The 18,854-nt window shown below is 33.9% G+C and overlaps 8 protein-coding genes and 3 pseudogenes across 11 annotated transcripts, besides 1 other annotated feature; 8 read left to right on the top strand and 3 right to left on the bottom strand.

The window, feature by feature from the left end:
- Positions 1 to 409: 409 nt before the first annotated feature.
- On the top strand, positions 410 to 1,534 carry TVAGG3_0959270 (uncharacterized protein; the record flags this gene model as incomplete). The annotated part of the gene is made up of 1 exon (XM_001305638.1): positions 410 to 1,534. The coding sequence occupies one exon, from the start codon at positions 410 to 412 to the stop codon at positions 1,532 to 1,534; it is 1,125 nt and encodes a 374-aa protein (XP_001305639.1).
- Positions 1,535 to 1,813: 279 nt separating this feature from the next.
- On the top strand, positions 1,814 to 4,162 carry TVAGG3_0959260 (glycoprotein 38 family; the record flags this gene model as incomplete). Its single annotated transcript, XM_001305639.1, has 1 exon — positions 1,814 to 4,162. The coding sequence occupies one exon, from the start codon at positions 1,814 to 1,816 to the stop codon at positions 4,160 to 4,162; it is 2,349 nt and encodes a 782-aa protein (XP_001305640.1).
- A 1,181-nt stretch (positions 4,163 to 5,343) lies between these two features.
- TVAGG3_0959250 (protein of unknown function, DUF4106 family) lies at positions 5,344 to 6,314 on the top strand (the record flags this gene model as incomplete). The annotated part of the gene is made up of 1 exon (XM_051253414.1): positions 5,344 to 6,314. A coding segment is annotated over one exon (971 nt), but the record flags the coding sequence as incomplete, so codon positions are not given.
- A 1,300-nt stretch (positions 6,315 to 7,614) lies between these two features.
- On the top strand, positions 7,615 to 8,436 carry TVAGG3_0959240 (protein of unknown function, DUF4106 family; the record flags this gene model as incomplete). The annotated part of the gene is made up of 1 exon (XM_051253413.1): positions 7,615 to 8,436. The coding sequence occupies one exon, from the start codon at positions 7,615 to 7,617 to the stop codon at positions 8,434 to 8,436; it is 822 nt and encodes a 273-aa protein (XP_051078987.1).
- Positions 8,437 to 8,522: 86 nt separating this feature from the next.
- Positions 8,523 to 18,854: part of a mobile genetic element that runs on past the window's edge.
- TVAGG3_0959230 lies at positions 10,448 to 10,984 on the top strand (annotated as a pseudogene). The gene has a single exon. A coding segment is annotated over exon 1 (537 nt).
- TVAGG3_0959220 (uncharacterized protein) lies at positions 11,106 to 11,795 on the top strand (the record flags this gene model as incomplete). Its single annotated transcript, XM_051253412.1, has 1 exon — positions 11,106 to 11,795. The coding sequence occupies one exon, from the start codon at positions 11,106 to 11,108 to the stop codon at positions 11,793 to 11,795; it is 690 nt and encodes a 229-aa protein (XP_051078986.1).
- TVAGG3_0959210 lies at positions 13,124 to 13,483 on the top strand (annotated as a pseudogene). The gene has a single exon. A coding segment is annotated over exon 1 (360 nt).
- Positions 13,528 to 13,815, bottom strand: TVAGG3_0959200 (uncharacterized protein; the record flags this gene model as incomplete). Its single annotated transcript, XM_051253411.1, has 1 exon — positions 13,528 to 13,815. A coding segment is annotated over one exon (288 nt), but the record flags the coding sequence as incomplete, so codon positions are not given.
- Positions 14,467 to 14,892, top strand: TVAGG3_0959190 (protein of unknown function, DUF4106 family; the record flags this gene model as incomplete). The annotated part of the gene is made up of 1 exon (XM_051253410.1): positions 14,467 to 14,892. A coding segment is annotated over one exon (426 nt), but the record flags the coding sequence as incomplete, so codon positions are not given.
- TVAGG3_0959180 lies at positions 15,375 to 15,964 on the bottom strand (annotated as a pseudogene). The gene has a single exon. A coding segment is annotated over exon 1 (590 nt).
- Positions 17,051 to 17,657, bottom strand: TVAGG3_0959170 (organellar and viral DNA polymerase type B; the record flags this gene model as incomplete). Its single annotated transcript, XM_051253409.1, has 1 exon — positions 17,051 to 17,657. A coding segment is annotated over one exon (607 nt), but the record flags the coding sequence as incomplete, so codon positions are not given.

The following is an 18,854-nucleotide window of genomic DNA, read 5'->3' as shown; positions in this document are numbered from 1 at the left end:
GTTAAGATATAAGTATAAGTCTTCTTCAATAATTACAGAAATTATTCAAGTATATTTGCATTTAGTCTAAAAATTAATAAAATCTAAATTAATTTAGAAGATTTTTTTAGAAAAAAGTGAAAAACAATAGCATATAGTATAGGGATTATTTCTAATTTCCATACATAATTGATTATTAGATTCTTGTTTCGAAATTCCAATCAATTTGGAATTTCGAAACAACTTTTGTTTGGAAATTCCAAATTCAAAATATGAAGATTCCGATCACCTACCTGTTCATACTTTTGACGGTTTTTCCATATTCAGGGTTTTCATACTTGCGACGGTTTTTCCAAATTCTAACCGTTCATAAATAGGGTACCCTATTCATAAATTCCGGCGCCTTTATTAATAAGTCTAATTTAAGTATATGTTGATTACTAGTTCAGAAGATTATCTTCGTAAGGATGTAAAATTTGCGCGAGATCCTATACTAACTACAATAAATTTTTATAAAGAACCACTAACTGCAGGTAAATGGGCACTCCTTTTCTTTACTCTATCATTTGATTCCAAATATTATGATTCTGGATACAATACTTTTGATTATATCATTTCTTCAACTCAAAATGAAAACGACAATGTCTTTACAGACAACTCACAACTCGTTAAAAACATAAATGATAACACTTACTTATTCATTCCAAATACTCTGACAGATGGAACCTATTACATTATTGCTAGGGGTCATTATGTTGATGGATCTAATGAAAAAGTATCCAATATATTATCTAAGAGTGTAACAGTCAAGCGATCTTCAATGAAAAACGAAATCAATGCAGAATTAGATCAATCTAAAAGAGTATTAAGATACAATGACAGAGTCGATTTAAAGTTTACTTTTGACATTTCAATTCCATATGCTAGAATATTATTTAAAGTAGGAGACTATACAACGGAAATTTCGGACTACAATTTAGTAGTTGACCTCTTCCATGGTAATGAGGAGAGCCCTAGAATTCAAATTTCTTATGATCAATCCGAAATCCAACATAAACTTTCATTTGTATTAATTGACAAAGAAACATCAAATATTCTAAATCACACAGAAATCACTGATCTGACAATCATTCCAAAATTTGAAATTGAGGATATTCAGTATGATAATCCAAAGTATGATCAATCTAGTTATTTAGTTCAAAGCCAAGATGTTGTTTCTGGAACAGTCACTTGCAAGAATCAAGTAGCTATTGAACATTTGTCAATAAAATACAGTAATCAAATAGGTACTATTACCGCAATACCTGGGGAAAGTAAGAAATTCAAGTTCAAGATTGATATACAATTTGAAGCTAATGAAATGTATATAGATTTAAACTTTATTCAAAATAGTGAGACAGTAGATAAGGAATTTGGCTTTAGGATTTTGGATATGACCATAAATATCAATAAAGATTTACCTTTATCAGGAACAGTTGCAGGAAGCGTTAAGATTTCAAATAATATAAATAGTGAGCAACTTAAAATATGTGCTAAATTTGGGGAATACGATTGAACAATTTCTGCATATAATTTTGAAATTGACACAAGAAATGCTCTGCACGAATATTCAATTGATTTGGGAAATAAAATTTCATACAATACGGAAGCAGCTTTGCCAACGCAGCTTACATTTGTAACAATTTATAATCAGGTAATTGTTGTTCATAAAACAGTCAACTTGTTAATTCTTACACCGCCAAATATTCAATCGATCACAGATTCAAGCACATCACATGAATATGCAACAAATTCTAGAATAACTTTGAATATCAAGAGAACAAAAGCAGATGGGATGGAAGATTCAACCGTCAAATTTGAATTTGTTACTTCTGGAACCAACGACATGTCAAATCCAACAACAATTGATACAAATAAACCAGTAAAAGTTGCCAACACAGAAAATGATTACACATTTCGATTTACAGTTCCAAACAATGTTAATCCAGGTGAAAAGAATTTATTAATTAAAATAGTAGATCCAACTGGCCAAGAATCATCACTCTTCACAATTCCTGTAACAATCACACAAGGAAAACAATTAACAGCCAGTTCAATAACTTGCCATAAGACACAAGATATGATCCCGGACAATACTGAACAATTATTCAAATGCAATATTGATAACATCGAAACGAATCATGTATACTATAAAGCAAAGATTGGTTCATATGATTCGGGATCTCAATATTCACAGTTTAATCTTGATTTGCGCATGGAACCGGTTGGAAATGATAATGAATTCGATATTTATGTTCAAATTCCGAAACAAACATCCGAAAAAACTTCAATTTCATTTGCAATGATCACTTCCGATACAAACAATGTAATTAAATACTCTGATGTTACAGATGTAAAGATTGAACCAGAACCTAAGATTTCAGCTGTAAAAGTTGATTCTTATCGCGTAGAACCATACGGAATAACAAAATTTGATTTCAATTTAGATTATATATGTGACTTTCAAACAATCAGAGTTCAATATCGGGATTCTACTAAAACTAATGAGGAATTTAAATCTGTAAATTCAATATCTTCATTATCTTCTAATCGATTTAATGTTGTTATTAATGTCCAGAAATTAACTAATATACAATTTAAGTTTATTGACAAATTTGACAGATTTTTAGTTATCGAGCAAAAGTGTTATTTAGCATACATTTCGTTTAAGTGTGATTATAAAGAACGAGGCGATTACCAAGTAATTCAAGGACAGACAAAAACAATCAAATGTTCAGCTCTATCTGAGATGGATGGATATGCAGAACGTAAGTTTCATTTTGTAGATTATTCAGATGGAAATAAAAATAAACTAATGAAGACATCATCTGATAGCTCCGTTCAATTTGAACTTGCCCTTCCAATAATTTCTGAGATTGCCGAATTTAAAATTTATATGGAACGTGTGAACGACCCAACTCAATCCGAAACTGACATAGTAGAATTTGACTTAAATATGCCACTTAAAATAGATTTTGAGGTAAGCGAAATTACTGATACTTATTTCAAAGTATCAGTGCAAACATCAGTATTATATGAAGAAGAAGAAGATATATATATAACTTCATATTCAATTGAAGGGGATCCTAGTATAGAAAGTGGCGAAATCAGATTCAGCAGCCAAATAATGGGTGAATATTCAAACAATGTATTTACTGAAAATAAACAGTTACAAAAGAAGGAGTTTACTATGACAATTAAAATAAAATATCTTGGTTCACAAGTAGCAACTCTAACGAAGAATATTAAATATGATAAACCAATGAAGATATTGGAACAAGGAAGGAATATATTAAAAGATTCCATTTACCTTGCTTATCAAGGAACTAAAGTTTTACTCCAACCTGGCTCAACTTCTGCCAAGATTTCCGCAGAGCTGGGTGGTAAAAACTATACATTACTTAATAATAAAGTTGTTGCATTTGATTTCACTGATATGGGAAGACTCTATTGCAGTGACAATACTGAAATAATAGCAGTCGTCTTTAGTTTATCTGACTTACAAGCAGATGATTATTTGTATATGACTGGTAATGGAAAATTATCCATTGGAACAACAAATGATTCAAGATATAAATTCGATCCTTCAAAAACATTAATTTTTGTTGTTACTACTTTTGATGGTAATGGAGAGTTTACTGAATTTTCGGATTATGATACTGATGCGCTTCGGATTAAGTACTATGATATCGATCAAAGTCGTATATTTAATTCAAGAAGAGCTTTAGCAAATTATCAGAATTTCAGAATTATCAGAATAGAATGCTTAGATCCTTCATATCAATTTAAACTGAATTACGAAACAACATCATCAAATGATAAAGAAACAATATTAATTAACTCCCAAAGTGGCACCCACAAATTTGCAGTTGTTGAACAGAACTCCAACCCAGAACAAAAACCAGACCCTAACAATAACAACCCTAGCCCAGGCTCTAACCCTGAAACAAAATCAAGTCCAACCCCTGATGATAGCTTAGATACTAAAACAAAAGGTGGTGGAAATGGAGGATTAATTGCAGGAGTAATAATCGGTCTATTGATCGTCATTGCAATTGTCTGTGTCGTCGTTTTCTTCATCATGAAGAAGAAGAAGGATTCAATTCATGAGGATGCATCAATGGAAGAAGCTGTTGGAGTTTAAAAAAAAATTTCAACTCATTAACAAATTAAAAAAAAATTATTTTATCTAACTTTGAAATTTATATTTTTTCATTATAAAAAAAAAAAAAAAAAAAAAAAAAAAGGTAGTGGGGCTTCCAGGCACTTCGTGCCCTCTAGCCCCGAAGATGTTTAGAATATGAGAGAGGTCCTATAAACCGGAGAAAGTGTCATATAAACATCTGTCATTTTACTCAGAATTTTCATGAAATTTACACCAAAAATATATTTTAGGGTAGAAGGGTATATCTAACCTCTTTTCTAACCTCTTTTCTACCCTCTTGAATTTTCATGAAATTTACACCAAAAATATATTTTAGGGTAGAAGGGTATATCTAACCTCTTTTCTAACCTCTTTTCTACCCTCTTGAATTTTCATGAAATTTACACCAAAAATATATTTTAGGGTAGAAGGGTATATCTAACCTCTTTTCTAACCTCTTTTCTACCCTCTTGAATTTTCATGAAATTTACACCAAAAATATATTTTAGGGTAGAAGGGTATATCTAACCTCTTTTCTAACCTCTTTTCTACCCTCTTGAATTTTCATGAAATTTACACCAAAAATATACTACTAGGGTCATTTACGAAAGAAATCTCAACAAAGTCTTTACGATGAAGTCTTGACAAAGTCTTTACGAAGAAGTCTCAACAAAGTCTTTACGAAGAAGTCTCAACAAAGTCTTTACGAAGAAGTCTTAACAAAGTCTTTACGAAGAAATTCATGAAAATTCAAGAGGGTAGAAAAGAGGTTAGAAAAGAGGTTAGATATACCCTTCTACCCTAAAATATATTTTTGGGTCATTTACGAAGAAGTCTCAACAAAGTCTTTACGAAGAAGTCTCAACAAAGTCTTTACGAAGAAGTCTTGACAAAACATTTACGAAGAAATTCATGAAAATTCAAGAGGGTAGAAAAGAGGTTAGAAAAGAGGTTAGATATACCCTTCTACCCTAAAATATATTTTTGGGTCATTTACACTCATTTACGAAGAAATCTCAACAAAGTCTTTACGAAGAAGTCACAATAAAACATCTGTCAAAAACCGCTTTTTAACTTCACTTAAAATGCCACGTAAGCTACGTAAGAATATACGTAAGAGGAAGAGAGCATTGAAACATCCAATAGTAAAACTGACACCACAACAACAGTTGCAACAACAAATGATGAATGACCCCACTATGTTGCAACAAATGTCAAGCAACCCTATGCTTTTAAACCGAGTTATTGGTGCACAGAGTGGAGGTTTAAGAGCGGCACTTTTAGCGAAAATGGCAGGCTATGGTGGAGCCGCAGACGGAACAGCCTATAACCCTCAAAGTCAAATGAATTTGAGTTCACTCAAAAATCAAATAACAGATGTCAAAAAGTCAAACATAGACATACAGAAGCAAATAAGTGAAAACGAAAAGAAACTAGAATATGACAGACACACAAAGAAACTCAATGAGTTAAACGTAGAGAAAAAGAAGAAAGAAGAACAACTGAAAGAACTAAGTACAGAGGAATATGCAAAAAAAGTGTCAGAAAAAGCAACAGAAGTAGCAAAAATGGAACAAGATGTCATAAATTTGAAAAACCATACTACTCAATATAAAGTACTGAAAGATGAAGAGATAAAACAAAAAGCCCTGAAGACATATATGGATAGCGATGAGTATAAAAAAGAAGTTGAAGCAAATGTAAAGGCAGAAAAACTTTTACAGTTGCAAAACCAAACCGTACAGTATGAAAACTTAGCACAAGAAAGTAAAAATAACGACGCGGCTATGCAAAAGGCAATGAAAAGCGCAGAATATATAAAAGCTAACAATGACTGGTTAGATGCCCAAGCCAACGCTAAAGCAGCCCAACTCATAGGGTCAATAAGGACAAAAATACAAGCGGATGAAGACAGTTCAAATGAAGCTTTAACAAATGCTGACTTTAAGAACGCCTTCGAAGCTCTTCATAGTAAGGTGAAACAAGTGAACGACTTCTCATCTGGAAAGAAACTGAAGTCTGAAGGTTTCGACAAAGAGTTAAAAGAAGTAGCACAAAATATGACGAAAATAACAGATGCAGCAACGAGACAGGCAGTTCAAAGTGCCTATGACGCCGTTAGAGCAACTGTTGTGAAAAGTCAAGAAAAAGAGTTACAACAGACCAAAACAGACCTAGTAAATGCTTTCTTAAAAACGAAAAGTCAGGTAGGACATTATGCTGCAGATGGAACATATGTGCCAGCTGGTGGAACTTATATACCACCAAACCCTCCAAGAGAAGCACCTGCACCAGGACTACCTAGAACATTTACATCGTCACATGGACACAGACACAGGCATGCACCAAAACCAACACAACAACCAACACAACAACCAACACAACAACCAACACAACAACCAACAGTTCAAAACCCTGCACAACAACAACCACAAACAGAGCAAGGACATAAAAGAAGTAGAGAACAAGGAAACCAAGAATTCTTAAAAATGCTTAAAGAAGAGTGTGGTTTCCCAGATACTGTTGACTTTAGTGACAGATATAAAGAAGCTATTGGAAAGTTCAAGGATGGAAATACTGACCCGAACCTATTTAGCTTTATGGCTCAGCACCAAAACGGATATAATCTCAAACCTGGAAAATACAAGCTCGCTAAGGGATATGATTTAATAGCATATCATCCAAATGACATGGATGAATTTACTCCGAGATATTTGATGTCAGAGCTAAATGACAATTCAACTTTCGTCATGAAACGCGTAAAAAATAGAGACGGAACGAAAGAACAAAAGCTTATGAATGCGGATGACGTAGATAGGGAAATTGTTGAAAACGGTCTCGGAATATATGAAATGCCAGCAGATGAGGTACAAGAAACTCCACAGGAAGAAGTTCAGATACAACCAGACATGGAAGAAATAGTTCAGCAACAACAGCTAGAAGAGCCTGAAGGAAACGAACAAGTCACTCCTTTGGAAACTAACTTCACAGAACTAGATGAAGATTTGGAACAGCCGAAAAATCTTGACCCTCAACAAGAGTATGCGGAGAATATGGAATATTTCCAAGAGTCTAAAAAAAATTCGGCTGACATAGTAGAAGAATATCGAAAAATGTTTGCCGACATACAAAAGACTCCAACACCAGATGAAAATATTCAGCATAGAATGAAAGTACTGAAAGAAAATGTACACAAATACAACAACCCTTTTTACTTACGAGCATTTAACGTTCAATCTTCGGATGAACTCGGTGAAAATAAAAGGTTAAATTTCAAGAAAACATATAGAAATGAAACATTGTTTAAAGTTCATTCAGAACCTAACCAAGATGGAAACAAACCTACTTTTGTTTCTGCAGACGATGGAACTACAATGAGATGGGGTCATAAAGCTAATCCAGATAGGTGGTTCATAAACTTACAACCACAATTCCAAGAAGTTGTAGACGCAATGGAAGTCAATGGTGAACGAGACATAGCTGGTATTTTAAGCGCGGCTTTAATGCCATTGAAAGATATGAAAGATGCAGATATTTTGAACCAGTATGAAATGAACATGGCTGATGGAAATATAACACCTGACGTTCTAGAACATTTATCTCAAAGAACTACACAGAACCATAGAGATGGTATATTTGGTGAAGAGTTTAGAAAGAAAGTTAGGGATAGAGAAGGAAGAGAACCTATTGTACATGACCTTGCAAACGAAAGTTTACAAAATGTCATAAAAACTTACTTTGCAGACAATGAACCGAGAAGGGATGAATATTTAAGAAAACTCAAATGGACAGTACCAAATGAAATGTTAGTATTGAAAAACATGTTCCTTGACAAAATAAAACCAACTACAGAAATAAACGACGCAAGACTGAAAGATTGGGTAGAAGCTTTCCCATTCACAAAAGATATAGTTGGTAACATGGAAAGAAAACCAGAATGGCTACAAAAACATATATTTGGAAACGAGCATATTCCATATGGACAGGCACTGTTTGAAGAGCTTGAACCGGAAACTCAGGAAAGAGTCATGCAAACAATACGCGAAGACTCAAATACAGACTATGACAAACTCTTTCTAGGATATAGGTTACCTGAGATGGGCGACCAGAGCCAAAAGGCAAAAAGGACATGGGAAATTTGCAACATACTAGATGAACATAATGCAAAGATGCAACAACTTCAAGCAGAGGGCAATGAAGGAAAAAGAAGAGTTAAAAACTCAGTCAGGAAGAAAGTAAAGCTTGGTCCACGTGGGTTCTATTATGACATATAAATCCAACTATTCTATATTTTTACTCATATGAAATGTACGCCGCTCAGAATATAACGCCAACAGTTTTGGATGCTATGAATGGAAATGTTTCCGAATGGTATAACGAATGCGACAATGCCATTAGAAGGTCAGAAATAGTTCCTGGAACTTACGAATATACAACTGCTGTTTCTTATGGAAACGTAGGTGAGTTTGGAGAAGGTTCTTCAACAACAGTAGATATTGCTTGCGACAGGTTTCATATAATTTCTATTGACAACTCTTTCTTATACGTGGAACAAGACATTGAAATAAAACCTTCTGCCAAGTTGTCTGACAAGAAAGGTTGCAATGGAATTTTCTATGTCGGATACCAATATGCTCCAGAAGTTTTCATGGGATATAAGATATATTCTAACTCTGACTTAGTTCAAACAGTAACATGGGCAAACTATGAATGGTTCGCTTTGAGAAACTCAGTACAACCACAAGCTAGAGAACAAACAGACCAGTATGCAAATATTGAGAAAATAAGAAGACTTGACCCTAACGTTCCAGGAGTTTATGTTAACCTTTCTGGTTCAGATGGAACTGCTGCCACTAAAGTAAAACTGAAACTTAGAGTTCCTTTGTCATCTTTCCTCATCTTCAGGTTTTTAAGATACTTGCCAAACTGGGCAGGAAAAATTTCTATTGAACTTACTCCAAGCAAAAATAACTTAGTCATTGCACCAACACAAGACCCATTCAGCATTACTATAGCTGGAACTGGTGGAGCCAAGTTCTGTGACTTTTGCAAAGACAAAGTTGACTTAGACTTTGGTTTCTCAAACTTCAACAATGAAGTAAACTATTATTTCAATGCTGCTGGAACTGCTTGGGACCCAGTTAAGTTCACATGCGAAAAATTTGAATGCAAGAGAATAGAAAGCAGACTTGCAGTCTATATGTTGGACCCAGATATTTCAAATGCTTTAGCTGCCAAATATATTGCAGTTCCACTTATGTTCCCTATACACCAAATATCTGTCAAAGACTTTGCAGGTGAAGTTGGAAACCAAAGTGCTGACCCAGGTGCAAGAACAGATATTGCTTTAACAACTGCAATGAAACATGCAGATACTCTGTTTGTACTGTTCAGACGAACTATAAATGACTATTCTTGTTTCTACAACCCTGGTATTAAATATCATATAAACATAGATGGCAAATATTATCCAAGAGAAGAATATTCCACAGTTGAAGATATGAGGTCATACAACTTGACATTAGATGCTATGAACTTTAACAACAACTTCACAACAACCATTAACCCTGAAATGCAAAGTTCTATTATGCCATATGTGAAAGTATGGACCCATACAGGAGCTCAAAAAACTCAATATACAAATGGAGACCGTTCAAACTTTTGGCTTGGCATTCCATTTGCTGACTCAGAAGACTTTATGGGTGGTATTTCAACTGTTGGTACAGTTCAAATACAATATACTGGTGACAGAGACGGTCCAAATGAATTGAAAGCAAAGAAGTTTACAAAACCAATAGCACTTTTCACGGAAGATGCTCTTTTGAAAATTCGTTCGATGAAACCTGCTGGGCTCCTCAGATTGGTATAACGACAGCTTCCATCGAGCAGATTTTGGCAGCAGGTCAGTAAGTTGTTCTTGAACTGACTTCTCTCCGTCAAATATTGACAGTACGCCAGTTTTGACATAAATTGTATTATAAACTTACCTTTAGAAATATCGGTCAGTTTTGTTGTTATATTTTTGTCAACGTCAAGAACTTTCACCATTTCGGTTATACCAACTTTCTTTGCTTTATGAAAATATTTTGGTTCAGCAAAGACTGCTATTCTATAACATTTTCCATTGTTTGTGTAAAGAACTATTCTGTCAATGTATTTGTATTGTTTGTGTGTGTAAACCTTGTTTTGCTTCAATTCGAAGAGATACTCGAATACGTCCATCTTTTTATTCTAAGTAAAATGTCATTTCCGAAAAATAGAAGCGTAAGTGTTTCAAAAGGTTTAATGGCGGTGGCAGATGTGAAGTTAAATTCACCAACTCAAACAAACAGTCAAAGTGTTGTTGTCAATGTCAAAGAAAGAGATGTTGAAGTGGGGAAACCATACGAAGACGAAAATGGTATATACAATAGTTCCTGTAAAAGAACAACCAACATACCCTGAAGTTAGCAGAGACTTAAGTTCTGTTGCAGATATTCGAAACGACTACCAACAACTGAAAGACAAACTTCAAACTCAGGAGAAGATTTGTCAGGCTTTAGGTATAATGTTAAACTTGGTTGAGCACAACCCTGTAAAAGTGAACTCATATGTCATTGCACCTCATGAAGTTTTGAAAGAACTATTGAAACTTTTGACAGAGGCAGACGATATAAACATCAAAGAAATAGAACCGACATTGCTTGCTGTGGTGTTTCATATAATGTCATTGACAAGATATACGTTATGAAAGGAGGTGAAACGTTGAACTTAAAGTATAGTTTCCCAGACGTCATAAAAATATTTGACGACCACAACATTTCATTAAAATTTAGTTGCTAAGTAAATGGCAGAAGACACAATGGTTTATACTATTACGACTAAAAACCCTGAGTCATATAATTCTATAACAACAAACTTACAAAGTCCTCAAGGACGATATTGTAAACTAACTTTAAACACAATGACGACTAAAGCCTGTTTTGCTCTTTTGACACCAGAAGACTTTATTGTTGTGAATGGTAAAAAATACTCCTTTGAAGATACTTACTCAGATATACCACCAACAGGTTTTGTTGACTTATTTAATACTTTAAGGACGGATGTAACATGTGCTGCAACTAGAGCAGGTTTCATTATGTTTGGATGTCCGACTGAGTTTAGTATAAACGATATGAGCTATAATACAAAACTTATATCTGGTTTTTACTACCAACAGTTTCCTATAACAGGAAAAGGTGTCATACAAGGAATGTCTGTTCCATTGACTTTAAGTACACCTATTTTATATATTGTTTCAAACTTAGGTTCAAAGTGCTATTCGAATGTCGACAGAAACTACTATGACCAAAAGATACTCATGCGTATAAACAACACTTTCTCTGCTGGTTTGCCTATTGTTCATTCGAATGCAGAGTTTTCAGCTTTAGTGAACTCAAACACTTTAGCAAACATAACGTTGACATTAGTTGACGCAAACTTTGTTCCTGTAAAACTTTTATGTCCTATGTATTTGTCAATGACGGCAGAAAGTTTCGAATTGGAAGATGCAACTGGTGAAAGTATTGTACTACAAGAACAACTTCAACAACAAATAGCTCAAGAACAACAAATGCAACAAATGGAACAAATGCAACAACAAAGTCAAGAATAAAAAAATAATATTTTTTTTATTTTTATAAAAATGTACAGAATAGATGTTTCAGATTTTTATGACTTCCAAGCATTCAGAAATATGTGTCCATTTAGAGACTATAACAAAGCAGTCGAGAATTTGAAACGTTTAGTCATTTATGTTGACTCTGCCCCAGAATGTTATGTCATGAAAGAATGGGATGTTGTCTTTAACAAACCAAGAGCGACAATAGTTTCAGAACAAGAATGTAGACAGAAACTTAAGAAAATAAAAGTCGTACAAGTTGGTATGAAGATGTTAGATGCTTGGGATATCTTATTGTCAAAACTTGAAGATTTTTCAGTTCGTGGTATAAAGTTTTATACACCTTCTCCAAACTTCTATTCTATCTTCACTGGATATAAATACGAACAAGTAGAATGGAAAGAAAATATTATAGAAGCTTGGTAGACCATGTCAAGAAATTATATGCAATGGAAACGAAAAGGTTTATGAGTATATCTTATGTTGGTTTGCAAACATCTTACAATTCCAAGTGCTAAAAATGAAACTGCTCTCATTGTAATTGGAAAACAAGGAACAGGTAAGAACACTTTCTTTACAGATATCTTATGCAAACTGTTAGAGGCTATTCGAACCGCGAATATGACAAACTTAGAAAAACATCTGCGGTAAATTTAACTCTTCAATAGAGAATATGAAACTTATAGTATGTAACGAACTTCAAAGTATAGATACAACAAAAGTTTTAAACTCAGATGCTTTGAAGAGTCTTATAACAGACAAAGTTGGAGTTGTTGAAAGAAAATATAAAGACCAAAGAGTTTGTGAAAATGTTGCAAATTTCATTATGGTTCAAACAACGCCGTTCCGATGAAGTTAGAAAGTTCTGACAGAAGATATGTAGTTGTCAGAACGTCAGATTCTCATATGCAAGATACAGAATATTTTGACGACTTAGCAGAAACTTTGACACCTAACTTTTACAACCACTTGTTCTCATATTTCATGACATTAGATATTTCTAAGTTCAATCCAAGACAAATTCCATATACCGAAGAGAGACAAACGTTGTTAGAAGCAAACAAGAGTGTATATGAACTGTTTATAGATGAGACTAACTTTGAGTGTTTAGATGAAAGGTCATTGTACGATTCGTATAAACAGTATTGTCAAGAGTATGGTTATATGGCAGCTTCTAAACGAACATTCTTGGCAAATGTCAAAAATCTTTTAGACATACAGAACGGCGTATATACAAAGAAAAATTTTTCTGAGTAAATTTTAAAAAAAATATTTTTTATCCGATAGAAAAGATGACGAAATATATTTCAGTCAACAAATATATGTCAGGACTTAAAGAAGAACTAGACCCATTCGCTTATTTGAATGTTTACTTCTACCATTTTGAAAAGTCTACATTTGACAAAGTTTGGAACATCGAACCAGTTAAGTTTGCTATTGTGACTAAAAATGGTGCGAAATTTGAAGACTTAGACATAGAAGGTTTGTTAGCAGTCAAAGAAAATTTTGACAGAAGGTTTTCAAACCTTAAAGAAGGCAAAGCATACAAACTTGTTATACCTTATGAACCAAAGAAAGCAGACGACTATGAATATATGAGTCTAAGATAGTTGAAGTTCAAGGTAAATTGGGTAAAAAGATTTTAGAGTCTAAGCCAGTGTTTGCTCCTAAAGAGGAAGAGAACATTGACATTGACCCAGAAATGTTCTAAAAATAAAATTTTATTTTACATGTCAAATTTCTTTTTCTCTGGAACTGGTTCAGGTTCTTTCTTCTCTTCTTCTACTTTCTTTTCTTTCTTTTCTCTCTTCTTCTTCTTCTCTGGTGGAGTTATGTCAAATTTGGCGCAACCATATTTATGTAAAAGTTCTTTGTCCTTTAATAGCTCTTCTATTCTGTTTTCTATTTCATCTTCAAGAACAGCGCATGTGCCTTCTTTGCATTCTAAGAACTTTTGTTGGACTTCATCTTTCCAATCGGCGTCATCTCTGTCAACAAGTCTGTCATTGACAAACTTAAAGACTTCTCTGCCTAATGTTTTATGGTTCTTGTCATATTCCCAGAAACAGAACTTTAGAACAAATTCACCTTTCTTGTTTACACTATGTAAGATTTTATGGTCGACAGATGTTTTGCTGTCAAAAAGTTTGTCTCGAATATAGATAGCGAAATCACTAGACATTTTCTAAAAGATAAAATTTTTAATTTTTCTAAAAATATGTTAGAAAAAAAGTTTGCTGACATTGACAAGAAATTTGAGAATGTTTTAAACAAGAACAAGAGGAAGTTAGAAAATGCTCAGATAAAACCCATACATGACAAGTTCCTATTTGCTCAGAATGGTATAACAGGTCTAATCGCACCACCTGGGTCGGGTAAGACTTTCACTTATCTTAAAATGGCTGCACAACAACAAGAACTAGATGAGAAGAACCCATTCTATGAGTTAGTTGTTATTTGTAGTACTTCTGGTCAATTCGATCAAACCGTCAATTCGTTCAAAGATATTATAAAAAAGTCTAAGTTAGTATGTATAAAAGACTCTGAGTTGTTGGATTGGATAAAGAAGTACCAAAGAAGAGTTTTGAAGTACAATGCTATAAATGAGTATGTCAATTCGAAGTTTAAAGACCCAAATGAGGAAATGCAGAGAATATTAGAGAAGAAACACTTCAGAAACAAACAGAAAGAGATAGAATACATTTCGAAGAAATTGCAATCTTACGATTGGAAGACATACCCTCATAGATGTCTTCTTATCTTAGATGACTTTGCTTCTCATCCTTTGTTAAAGAACAGAGAACAAGACATGTGTCGAATTCTTAAGAAGCTCAGACACTTTAACATTTCAGTCGTAATATGTGTACAGACAGCCAAGAGTTTAAGTAAGGATGTTAAAAGAATACTTACTGATATCATACTTTTCCCTGGATTGTCCGAAGACGATTTCATGGAACTTATGAAAGAGTCCATGGCAGGTAAGTTTGACAGACATGAACTATGGGAGAAGTACAAAGTCATACAAGACCCTCATACTTCTTTCAGAATTCACATCTACGCGAACAAAGTTCAAATTGTAAAAAGTCAATAAAAATAAAGAGTTTTAGTCTTAGTCTGTTGTGGTGCTGGGGCTGTCGGTTCTTCTGGCTTTGGAATGGACTCGGTTGGTGGTACGTCGGACATTCGTTTGTGTCCTGTCGGAAGGAAGAACTTTTTCTGTTGGAAGGAAGGACTCGGAATGTCGGAAGGAAAAACTTTTTCTGTCGGAAGGAAAAACTTTTTCTGTCGGAAGGAAAAACTTTTTCTGTCGTTCGACCAAAAAGTTCTCAATTTTCGAAAATTTGAATGGTTTACGGACGAACAACAGGAAAAATTTTTCCAGTTGTCGGGAAATTTTTTTCCAGTTGTCGGGAAATTTTTTTCCAGTTGTCGGGAAGAACTTGGAATGTCGGAAGGAAGAACTTGGAATGTCGGAAGGAAGAACTCGGAATGCCAGAAGGATTTGACAAGGCAATTTACTTTATAGAGCTACCTGAGCCATCTGAAGTCAAGCTTGAAAAATAAAGAGTTCATTTACTCTACTTGTTTGAAGTTGTCAAAATACTCTGTTATTTTTTCTTTCAGTAGCGGTAAGTCTTCTTTGAAGGTAAGTATTGTACAACCTTTCATATCATAGTGTGTTTGAGGTAACGTATCTTGAACTATTTGTTTCACATCTTCATTTGGAGTCATTGAAATCGTAAGTTTTCGCGATAGAACCAATTTCTGTCAGATTTGTAAATCTTAGCAAGGTCGTAAAAGCTTTTGTTGTTTCTTCTGACTAAATGCAACATAACCATATCTTTATCTTCTTCATTTTCCATCTCTTCAGTATAAATCATATACTTATAGTTCTTTTCCTTACCTTTTGGTACCGAACGTGGTATTCTTTTCTGAATGTTTTTGTCTTTTGCTTCAAGCTTGTTCTCTAGCTCTTCACGTTCTTGTCTATGAATTTCGTCAAGAAGTCTGTAAACATGCCATGCATAACGAGGCGAAGCCCACATTGCAACAGCATTTACAAGAAGTCTATGAACATAATATCCTCTCAAACCATTTGGCAATTTTTCACGATTTTCATAGAGTTTTGGCGACTGGGTTTTTTTACCTACTCGCTGTTCTTCACTGTTTTCAGAAAAAAGTATGTCTCGCTGTGCTTCGCTCAAAAGTTCTTGTGTGCTTTGGTTCCTAAACCAGTCTTTAGGAAGCTTAGTATCTGGAGCAAAACATGCTGTCAAAATACTTTGCATTTGGTACATGTCATCTTTGACCGAACGAATGAGACGGAGTTGTTTGTTAAACTGAACCCACTCATATTCTTCATTTATAGCTTCATGAACGATAGCAGTTGTTGTGTTCTCTGTTGTTGACATATCTGTCTTTACATACAAAATAAAAAAATAAAAAAAATAAAATTAACTTTATTTTTTCTATCTTAAGGAAATTCATGAAATTTGTTGCTGAATTCAATAAAAATATATTTTAGGGTAGAAGGTTAGATCTAACCTCCTTTCTACCCTCTTTTCTACCCTCATGAATTTTCATGATTTCATCGTACATGAATTTTCATGATTTCATCGTAAATGTTTTGTCAAGACTTCTTCGTAAATGTTTTGTCAAGACTTCTTCATCGTACATGTTTTGTCAAGACTTCTTCATCGTACATGTTTTGTCAAAACTTCATCGTACATGTTTTGTCATGATTTCATCGTACATGTTTTGTCATGATTTCATCGTACATGTTTTGTCATGATTTCATCGTACATGTTTTGTCAAGACTTCTTCGTAAATGTTTTGTCAAGACTTCTTCATCGTAATGAGCGTAAATCAGACAAAAATATATTTTAGGGTAGAAGGTTAGATCTAACCTGTCTTCTACCCTCTTTTCTACCCCAGTTATTTTATAAGCGTTTTACATGGTAAACGTTATGAATTCGTGAGACTCTAAACAATTTCGTAGCTTCTATTTCTTCTGTCAGTACATCGAATGTTTTAACAATGCCGAAGGTTTCTTTATATTTCTTCTTGACATCTGAAAGAAGGAAATCGTCAGCTGTTGGATAGTTTTTGTTTAGAAATGTCAACATGTCCATTTTATCTTCTGCTGGTTTCTCTACTTCTTTCTTTAAGTCAGCATAGTCGTTTTCTCATACGTTCTATCTCTTTGACGGAGTAGTTATATTTCCTCATTGCTGCTTTACATTTAGAACATTGTGGGTTCATTTTTGCGTTATATTCTGAAACCTTACCTGCTAGTATGACTAAGGCGTCAATTGCTCTCTTTAACTCAAAAGTTGCGGGTTTTATCTGTTCATTCCATATCTTACCTCTTCTATCTTTATCTCTTATCTGCCATACACATTTTGCAACTAACGAAACAAAGTTGTCGTAGGTCTTAAACTCCCCAGATTTGTATATGTCAGAGATGTTCTTATATACCATATCGCAATCTTTGTCCATGACTTTGTGGTTGCAATGAAATCCAAGAAACTCATAGTTAACCTTACGTATGAACTTCTTTATTTCAACTGAGTCAGTTGCTTTGACTTCTATTTCATCGAATTCTGGAATAGTGAGTTTTTGTTGTTGGATTTCAGGAAGTTTAGGTAGATGGTCAATAATATCCTGCATTTCATAAAGATACTGTTCATTTGTTTCATCTTTTGCACTACAGTTTAGATCTCCTTGGAGAAGTTCTTGCTTTATCTTCTGGATTTCTGTTTCGAAAGTATATGAAGAAGGAATGAAGCTTTTCATCTCTACTAACATTGACGTAGGATTCATGACTAAAGAGTTTGGTGCTGTTGTTGCTAACATGTTCTTACAATAAAAATAAAAAAATATTTTTTTAAAAAAACCAACTTTATTTCTTCTGTCTTAAGGAAATTCATGAAAATTCAAGAGGGTAGAAAAGAGGGTAGAAAGGAGGGTAGATCTAACCTTCTACCCTAAACATTATTTTTGGGTCCTTTACACTCATTACGAAGAAGTCTTGACAAAACATTTACGAAGAAGTCTTGACAAAACATTTACGAAGAAGTCATGAAAATTCAAGAGGGTAGAAAAGAGGGTAGAAAGGAGGGTAGATCTAACCTTCTACCCTAAACATTATTTTTGGGTCCTTTACACTCATTACGAAGAAGTCTTGACAAAACATTTACGAAGAAGTCTTGACAAAACATTTACGAAGAAGTCTTGACAAAACATTTACGAAGAAGTCATGAAAATTCAAGAGGGTAGAAAAGAGGGTAGAAAGGAGGGTAGATCTAACCTTCTACCCTAAACATTATTTTTGGTGTAAATTTCATGAAAATTCAAGAGTTTTAGACCATGTTAGAAAACGTGTTAGAAAACATGTTAGATCTAACATTCTAACATAAACATTCTCGTCAAATACAAAAAAATACAAAAAAATGACACTAACTTTATTTTCTGACTTTCACAAAAGACCAAAAATATACGCTTTACATGTATTTTTCAGCAACTTCGTCAAATAATTTTATAGCACTATCTATCTCATCTACTTCAAACGTTTCTTTACCTTTCGTGGGAGCACCATACATCTTCTCAAACTTTTCAAGTAGTTCTGTTTCAGCAGCTCTCATATCGTTAACAAACACAACCTTAACTCTATTGACTGTACTGTCATATCTTTGAGTTATATTATATGTTCTTCCTATCTTATATCTCTTTGTATTGAAGTCCTTCGGTTTCTGAACGATGTAAAGTAAGCCCTCACTGCAACGTTTCCGTATCGAATGAACCATATGTTATGAAATTATATCCAACAACTGGGTCAATCCATAACAAAACTATCGGTATAAGACTTTTGTCAATGAGATATGCTGTAGTTCCATAGAATCTTACCGATATCATAAGCTCAGGATTTCTTGTCAAAATTTTCTGAGTTGAAGCAATTCCAACCCAATGCCATGTTTTCTTTCCAGATGGAGATATAATGTCTGACAAAGAATATTTGTTGTATTTCTTTGAGTATCTTACGTTTAAATCACC

Source organism: Trichomonas vaginalis, chromosome I (genome assembly GCF_026262505.1).
Source record: "Trichomonas vaginalis G3 chromosome I, whole genome shotgun sequence".
NCBI classification, from domain to species: domain Eukaryota; phylum Parabasalia; order Trichomonadida; family Trichomonadidae; genus Trichomonas; species Trichomonas vaginalis.
The sequence above is the reverse complement of the archived record's forward strand: the minus strand, read 5'-3'. Positions and strand labels throughout refer to the sequence as shown.